Source organism: Gymnoscopelus microlampas, assembly GCF_963454915.1.
Source record: "Gymnoscopelus microlampas genome assembly, chromosome: 18".
Classification (NCBI taxonomy): domain Eukaryota; kingdom Metazoa; phylum Chordata; class Actinopteri; order Myctophiformes; family Myctophidae; genus Gymnoscopelus; species Gymnoscopelus microlampas.
The window spans coordinates 9,564,684-9,573,794 of NC_139955.1; the positions used below are offsets into that span (position 1 = coordinate 9,564,684).

The 9,111-nt window shown below is 49.9% G+C and overlaps 1 protein-coding gene across 1 annotated transcript; it reads right to left on the minus strand.

Moving 5' to 3' along the window:
- Positions 1 to 742: 742 nt before the first annotated feature.
- nexmifb (neurite extension and migration factor b) lies at positions 743 to 4,636 on the minus strand (the record flags this gene model as incomplete). Its single annotated transcript, XM_084041284.1, has 1 exon — positions 743 to 4,636. Exon 1 carries the CDS (start codon positions 4,592 to 4,594, stop codon positions 743 to 745), a length of 3,852 nt encoding a protein of 1,283 aa, XP_083897410.1. The 5' UTR covers positions 4,595 to 4,636.
- Positions 4,637 to 9,111: the final 4,475 nt, after the last annotated feature.

Below are 9,111 nucleotides of genomic sequence, written 5' to 3' on the forward strand. Positions count from 1 at the left end.
AAAAAGAAAAGATTAAGACAACGTTTGATATGTCATCAATACAAAATGGTCCCATCTTGTCTTAAAGAAGTCTTGGGCTGAAATAGAGCTCATTACTTGAAGGTTTCCCTCTTGAAATGAGCCAGGCAGTGTATGAAAGACAGCAACAACAGGACATCCATATTCTGCATACAAAAACAGATGAGGAGGAGGGGTGCGTAGATGTCACTCAATGCATTTTTGTGTATATAGCTACATCTTTAGGGAAAAGGGAGAATAAATACAGAATTCGGGGCGGCTAGTTTCACTAAGAAAAAATACAAAAGCAAAGTTTCTCAAAAAGGCGACAGAACTGTTTTCAAGGCTTTTTTTTCTCTTTTCTTTTCAGACAAAAAATTCAACTGAAAACGACTATAAGAAGAAAGAACAAAGCAGAAACAACAAAAGCAAGAAAAAAATGCAGCCATGGTCGTTTCGAATCTCAATCAAGCTTTGACACAATCACTCAATAGGTAGTTTGCAAAGTACAAGAAGTTTTTTTTTTCATGCAGATATTAATTTCCTCTTCGGGGGTTAAAAGGAAGTGGGAGGGACGGAGCGGGCGGGGCAGGGCAGGGCGGGTGGGCGTGGAGTGGGGGGGTATTCGGGGGGAACATAGTAGTCATGCAGCTCTGGCATAGCGTCAGTGTAGGTATGCTCGGGGAGGGGGGGGGGGGGGGGGTGAGGTGAGGAGCAGGGTGCATCAGCAGCCGATAACAAAATATTACCTCAGTTTCTCAAAAGAGGCCATCAGTGCTATGTCCTTATTAGGGTCTCTCTCAGCTCGCTTCCCCTTCAGTGTCTCAATCCGGGGGAACTTTGCACTGGTCTTGTGGCGGTACAGCTTTTTGTGTGCGGGTCCGGGGTTAATGAAGCTGGGTTTATCAAACATGTTACAGCCCAAAGCTAGCTGAGGGAACAAGGGATGAGAGGCATTGAATTTGGCCTGGTTCTTGCCTCCCTTCACCCCGGCCTTCCTGTCCCTCCCAGCCCCCGCTAGCGCGCCTCCTTTTTTCTTCAGATCGGCCTCGGTGCCCGCCAAGATTTTGAGGGTCTTTAGGTTGAGGCTGTTGGCCTCGGGGGGCATGCAGGCCTCGGACATAGGGTCCCACAGAGGCTCTATGGAGGCCATCATGAACCTTTGGACCTCTGCCATGCCGGAGACGATGTTGGACAGAATGTTGGAGGGTTCTTCAAACTCTCTCTGGTCGTCTCCGACCAGACTGTTACTCTCTGACCAGGCCGTGCCAGACCAGTCCCCAGTGCAGCTGCTGTCAGTCAGACCTACCCCGCAACCACCCACCTGGTTCTTCGCCGCCTTTCCCTCCAACATGGCCTTTATCTTTTTGGTGGAACGAGAGTTCTGTTTGGGAGCCTTGACCTTGTCTGTCTTGCCTGCCCTGGGGGCTCTGGGTTTCTTTGGGCCCTGCCCTGCAGCCGTCTGCTTGTAACTCCCTTTCCTCTTTGATTTTGTGCTTTTCGCTCCATTGATCGCTTCATCAAAGTCCGCGTCGCCCAGCTCTTTTTTATCCGGGTCTAAGCCGGCCTCGCTGTTGAAGTTGTGCAGCGGAAACTGCCCTTCCTCTACTGCGTACACACTCACGGCGTGCTCATGTTGTTGCATGACATCACAGTTCCACTTCACCTCCCTGCCGGCGTCCAGGGGGATGTCGCTCACCTCCTGGTAGTCGCCGACTTTCCCCGCCATCTTCATCTCGCGGCCGACCACCTGAGGGGACAGGTTGGGGGTCTCGGGGGGCGAAAGCTCGGACAGGGACGAGTGCCTGAACTTATCCGGGGTGAAGTTGGAGATATCCAGCAGGTCTGAGGACTCTCGAAGAGGGGTGAGGGCGTCCACACTCTGCTGAATCAACACTTTGGGACTGCAGTGAGCTAAGAAGCTGTCTCGGCCTTCCTCCTCGACCTCGTGCTCGCACGATTTGAGGCTGAGGGAGCTGTAATTGCTGGATGCGGCTGACAGAGAGCCCACTGAGTCGTAGCTGATGAGCCTGCCATTGTCTGTGCACAGCGAACCTCTCTGGTACTGCACCTGGCCATCCACACAGGCAGACTGACATGCCTGCAGCTCTGCCCCGGGCTGCAGGCCAGCGTCAGCCAGGTAGTTCTTCTCGTAAAGCAGCCTGTCGGCTTCGGAGCTCAGCTGGGTGTAGCCGGACACCGGCAGGCTGTCGTTCATGGACAAATCGGCGGGGAAGTTGCTGGGTAAGATGGGGGTCTCGGGGGTCTCGGGCCCAAAGCTCTGGCCGTGGCCGGGGCAGAGCTGCGGGTGCCACATGGGCGGGAAGCTGGGGCAGTTCTGAGGAGACTGCTGCAGCTCAGACTCCGAGGGAGGGGAGAGAACGCAGCTCTGTGCGAGCTGCAGCGAGGAGAACTGCTTCTCCTCCAGAGACAGGCCCAGGGGATACTGCTGCCTGGAGGACTGCTGGGGGAAAAAGGGGAGCGCTGCTCCACCGGAGGAGTCTGTGGCATCCAACAGGGTCTGCAGGTAGCCCCCGGGGATGACAGGGACCCCCGCCTCCACCTCCCCGGAGGAGGGAGCTTTGTCGGGGGAGCAGGTAGAGGGAGCAAAGGGGAACTTCTCCTCAGACGCATGTGCTGCAGGGGGGCCGTCAGAGAACAGAGGGCTGACGTCTGCCTCTCCTAAGCCGACGGCGGGGCCGTCGATATGCGCTGCAGAGGCACAGACATCCGTTTCATTTGTCACACTCCTCCCCTCCTCTCCCTCTGTCTCTTTAATTGTCTTGCTCTTCAGTCGTGCTTCGCTTTTGAATTTCCTTATCCTGATCATTTTGTTTCCTCCCATTCTCCTCCCTTCTCTCTCCATCCTCTCCTGGGAGCGGCTCTTGGCTCTAGCTCTGTGCGTGATGGAGTTTGAGTCTAATGACACTGGGAGGCCGGTGGCCGCTATTATTTCTGCTCCTGCGATGGAGGGGATGGTCTCCTCTTTAGTGACAACTCCCTGGCCCCGATCAGAGAGAGAGGAGCCCAGCGCCAGGGCCGACCGCGCCACAGCATGAATTCTCTGAACCTTAAGTCTGTTTGCGATCTTGTATTTCCTTTTGGGATGGCTTGAGTTAAAGGGACGATGGTGCCGTCCGTTTAGGTGAATGCCGCGCTGCCGTTTATCTCTGGCAGCCAGCTTAAGCTGCTCCTCTCTCTCTCTTTGCCTCTCATGCCAGAAATCCTTCAGAGGAGCCAGTGTCTCATATTTGTTCACTACATCTGTGTTTAAGCTCACAGACACCTCGGCAGGGTCCAGCCTCCCCAGTTTTACAGACATGTGTCTTTCTCCTTTGAAGCGGTTGATGATGATGTACTTAATGACCACGGGTGGCTCCTTGCGGCAGGTTTTCCGGCGTTTTTTGGGGCACCAGTCGACGTCCTCCTCCTCTTTCTGGCCAGAGGGGGCTTTCTCTTTTTTCTCTGCGTTCTTCTCGCTCTCGATGGAGTCAACATCGTATAGGTAGTCATCGCTGTATCGGACTTTCCTCTTGGAACGCAAGCCATAGTTAAGAGGGTTGGAAGGGCTGAGGAACCTCCTGGAGTGACCCTTCTTCTGCTTGCCCTCCTGCAGCGTGTCTGAGGAGGAGCCGGTGCAGGAGCTGTCGTCGCTGTACTCCCCCGACTCCTCTGTGGAGTTGAAGTCCATCAGGTAGTTGATCTTGGCCGTGGACATGGGGGAGGAGCCTTGGGAGCCGTCCATGGGGCTTCCGCCGCTGCAGTCTCCTGCCTTCCCCTCCGGCTCCGCCGCCAGGTTCAGCTCATCCGTTTTGGATTGGACGTCCTCAGTGCCCCTCCGCAGCACTGTGCCCCCCTCCTCTTTCTTGGCACAGTTGGCCAGGACGCTGGGGAAGAAGTTGAACTGGGTTTCTTCCTGGAGAACGTTGGTCTTCTCCCTCATGTTGTCCTGGAACGACTCGTAGCGAATCTTCAGCGAGCAGACGTCGCTGCTCAGAGTGGAGTCGTCGTCCTCGTCGTCGAACAGGTTGTCGACGTCCTCCTCAGAGAAGAGGTTGACCGACAGCTCGTTCTTGGAACACAGGTCTAGCAGCTCCATCTTGCTCTCGCTGATGAAGGACTCAAAGTAGCCCCAGTCCTGGCCGGCGTTCGCCAGCAGAACCTCCTCCCCGCTCACCTTGTCCAGCAGCAGCCCCTCATACAAGTTCTTAGCCGTGGCGTCGTCCTCCGGGTCGTCGCAGTCCTCCGACGATTTGTCCCCATCGCCTCTCTTCCCGTCACCGGGGGCTTTGGGCAGGGGGAAGCTGAGCAGCTGGTCAGAGATCAGCTGGTCTCCGAAGTGACTCACCGCCTCCCCGGCGTGGCTCAGGCACTGGATGCTGATGTTGCTGATGTCGGAGAAGTCCTCCCGGCCCACGTCCCCTATCCTCACGCTCAGCCCCGAGTCCGGGTCGGGGTTGGCGGTGGCGTCGAGGACCGGGTCGTGGATGGAGCCGGGGTCTGTGGCGTCGCGGGTCTCGATGAAGCAGCCGAGGCAGGTGCGACTCGGCTGAAGGAGACACTCTTCCGTCAGGACGGACACGGTGCCCGGTTCCATGATGCTGGACGGCAGAGGGAGGTCGATGGGCAGCGGGAGAGAGTTCTTGGGGTCGTCGTCTCCGGACGGGTCCCAGGGGCCGACGGCTGAGGTGGGCGGAGGAGCGCTGTGAAGGTCGGGGGCTATGGATGGAGCCTCATGGGTGGGAGGGCAGGGGGCCACGGCCAGGCCCAGGGTGGGGTCAGCGCTGAGGGCCAGGGGGAGGGTGGGTGCTGTAGGTAACGTCTCTGCAGTGGGAGGAGGCGAGGTTTGGGGAAGAGCAGCATCAATGAGTCCATGCAGCCTCAGATCCACAGTCTGATCACATAGTCCTGGAAGGTTGAAAAGAAAAAGAGGGTGTCAGTTCTTGAATTGAAGTGTTGCTGTTTTGGCGTCGCAATTTTTGCATGACACCGTCTATACGATAAAGTATAAAATAGGACAGTGGTTCTCAATGTGGGGTCTGGGGACCCCCAGGGGACCTTGAGGGGGTTCCAGGGGGTCCCCAGCTAAATGATTGATAGGTAGCATTCCTAACAGTTCCATTTTGTTCCTAACTGAGGAAACAAATGGACCCTTGCAGGCTGTATAACTCTGAGAGTGTACAAATGGTTGCAAACGAAAAGTTTTTTACAGTGTAGATAGGAGTCCCAGAGATAAAAAATCGAATCAAATAGGGGTCCATTCCCTCGGGGTTCTTGAAATGAAAAGGGTTGAGAACTATTGAAATGGGGCTTAGTGGTTACACTACAAAAGCTGTACAACAACAACAACAACAACAACTACTAGTTTGTTATTTTTCTCTTTCCTAAATACAATGCAATTCTTCTGGGCTGGACAAATGTATTTGGTGAATTTGCCGAAAATAGCCGATCTACAAGCTCATAACGCCGGCATTCTGAGCTTGTAGAGCTGTTATTTTCAGTCAATGTTCCCCTCAGAATAGAGATGCTAGGGTTCAAGTGGTTAATGTAAAAAAAAGAAAAACATCCTATCACACAAAGATTTGGCGAACCGCCTATAGTAGCTCTGAGGACCCCCAAGGGATCCCGGACCCCCTGTTGAAGGCCCCCTGTCAAAATTCAAAGTTGTGATGGCCATAACTTTGTGCTCATCACGTACAGAAGTGGGTTCCTTCCCTGAGCAACAGAGGCTGTGGATCGGAGGCCTGACCAGACAGAAGTTCATGACTGTCTAGACGTTCAGTACGTGACCGGGGGATTCGAGTTCCTCTGGTGTGTGTGTGTGTGTGTGTGTGTGTGTGTGTGTGTGTGTGTGTGTGTGTGTGTGTGTGTTAGAGTCCCATGCTTTGAGAAATGCTCCTTGAAAGTGTACACAGCCCACTTAGTGTTTTTCATATATATATATATATATATATATATATATATATATATATATATATATATATATATATATATATATTCTTTCTTTTATTTTAATGTCATATTATCAATAAAAAAGAGTTTTGCCAGGTTACAGTATCCTCACGGACCACAAGTGAGCCCCAGCCCACAGGTTGAGAATCACTGTTCTCGTGAACACTGAATAGGATGGGGCTCTAAAACCCCTTGACATTTAATTTAAGCGAAGCTTGCTAAATAACTTTGAATTTTTGCATCAATTGGAACTTTCAAGTCAAATTATGACCAACCGAAAACCACAGTAGGCTACTGATTGTGATACAAGTAGTGGTAGTACAGAGGTGAGCTACTTCACATAAATAATGACTAATAAATATGAGTAATTGTGGTACAATCATGTGCCACTATTGGCTCTTTTTGACAAAGAAGGGTTAACCAGGACTAAGGTTGCCAAGACTAAACTCCTTCAAGAACTCCTATAACACAGTGGTTCTCAACCAGTGGTCCTGGTTGAGAACCACTTCATAAAAAATACGAAATAAACTCCCAAATTAGATTCTGAGATACTTACTGGACCCAAGCCGTATAACACGGCACAGACACACACACAAACACACGCACGCACGCACGCAAGGCTGGGTGCTGGATCAAAATAATTGAACAGTTGAAAAGAATAAAAATCCTTCCTCAGACCTTCCAAGGTCTGAGGAAGAGGCTGGTGGCTCGAAACGTTACCATTAGTGCATATGGGAGCATTACACTGGTGTGACTGCAGAGTTCACCTAGTAGCACATTTTCAACCAGAGAGGGTGACAGCGCCCCGTTAATTCAGCTGGTATCATTAACTGAATACCACTGATATAAGGATTGTTCTAAACCACTTTCAACCTGGCGTTCCTATCCTTGGGCATTATAGGCAAAATCTTTCAACATTTCTTCAAAACCTTTGGGCCGCACCATTGGTTCCCAAGGCTACCTACTTACTTTACTTATCATAGGTGAAGTCTTTCAAAACATTTCAAACAATTTCAAAACTTTTCCAAAACAATTTGAAAACCTAAAATGGAAAAAAAGAAAACAGCAGATCTGCAAGTTCACAAAAAGCTCACAAAATAGACAATGAAAAAGATCACAAGAAATAGCCAATCTGTCGGCTATTTTGTTATTGGCAATTTTCACTATTCGTCGATAAGCGGAAGTATATAGGGCTTAAATGGTTAATCAACCCAAGGCTGTTAGATACAGTACAGTCATCATTAATGCAGCATAACATCTGTGCGTGAACGCCTATCCATCGTAGCTCATAAGTACCTGTATAACACAAAATTACCAACACTGGTGTGAAACAAAGGTGCTAATGACTAAATCGAAAGTGGGTTGTTTTCGTTGTTTTTGGCTGATTTTCTCCAGATTGGTTTTTGACAATGCCTTAATCAATGGAAGGGATCCACCTGACGAGTAACAACATAGAAAAAAACCAGCAGCTCGCTTGCAGCGGCGGGCAGATCGCTTTGTTTGCTCTGCATAATTAGACGACAGCAGCAGAGGCAGGTACGCACACATGGGACGCGACAGGCCCATATGTTGGAGACTGTAATACCAATATCATCTACACCTGCCTCTCTACAACACACTGCATCCCAGCTATACTCCCCTCTCCGCTCGTACACTTAAAACACCAAGCCAGGAGAATGCCTGTGAATGCAGATGAGTAATAATACCGCAAACAATTAGTGCATTTCGCCCGTCCCCCACCATTTTTAGAAACGCAAATGCGCCTCGTCACTCTCACAGGGTAGCGGCGATCGCTCGGGGGGGGGGGGGGGGGCGAGCGGCGCTCCCGCCTTAACCAAACACCGTTCAACATGGCGCGCGTGTGCGTGCAGCAGCGAGTAAATCTTTGAATATGGATATGATTTTTTTGTGAGTTAATGAGGTAATGAAATTTCCGAGAGCAGCTCCCCGAGGATCGTGCGGCCTGCAGATGCATCTAGCGGAGGCAGCCAGAACGCCCACTAACGGCGCACAGCGATGCTACTGTCACACTTAATGAACGGAACCTCTAGAGAAATAAAAAAAAATGAAAGCACCGCCTTTCACCGCCTCCTCCTCCTCCTCCAACCAAACTGTGGTGGAGCATCTTAAGCAAGGCCTTTATAGGCCGTTTAGCTATAGCGACAATGAGCAGGGTCGCGAGATACGGCCGCGGAGCTGTGAGAGCGATGTGCAATGGAGGAAGAAGTACTCAGATATTTTACTTAAGTAAAAGTAGCAATGCCACAATATAAAAAATACTCTGTTACAGGCCTGTGTTCAAACTCACAATGCGTCGCGATGCGACGCGTTATGAGCTTGTAGATCGGCTGTTTTCAAATAGCCAATGTATAAAATAGGGCTAAAGTTTTCAAATAATTGTAGTGTAGTAAAAGTACAATATTGCCTCTGAGATGTAGTGGCAATACTCTCCACTAAAGTAAAAAATACCTTAAAATGTAACTTAAATACAGTACTTGAGTAAATGTACTTAGTTACTTTACACCACTGCGTAGTAGGCCTATAGGCCGTTTAGCTATAGCGACAATCAGCAGGGTGGCGCGATATACGGCCGTGGAGCTGTGAGAGCAATGTGTGACTCATGGTCTCTCTCTCTCTCTCTCTCTCTCTCTATCTCTCTCTCTCTCTCTCTCTCTCTCTTCCCTAGATGTTCACAAGGACAGAGCCATTCAATAGGCAGATTCCATCCAGCTCAGTGTCGCTGTCGGGCGGAAACCTGGTATGTACAAAAAACGTTACTTTTCAGGAAATGGAGGAGAAAAAAAAGAACCTCTGTTCCGATGGATCCAGTGCAGTTATTATTAATGTCCCAAGCTAAATAATACTTTTTGACTTAATACTTTTCACTAGATAAATATTTATAACACAAACTTAACAACTTTCACTTGGATTTTTTTTCTTTTCAAACATTTCAATTTAAAAAAAAAATGTTTTGCTACTTTGCACAACACCCCTGTACAACAATGTTCATTTTGACAGCAAATTCTGATTTAGTCTTAGTCTTAGTCTTTTGAATAACACACCATTTAGTTTTAGTCCTATTTTAGTCGTCTAGTCTTAGTCGACTAAATATCAAAATCGTAGTCTTTTAGTCTTTATAGTCTTAATGAACACTGCTGTACA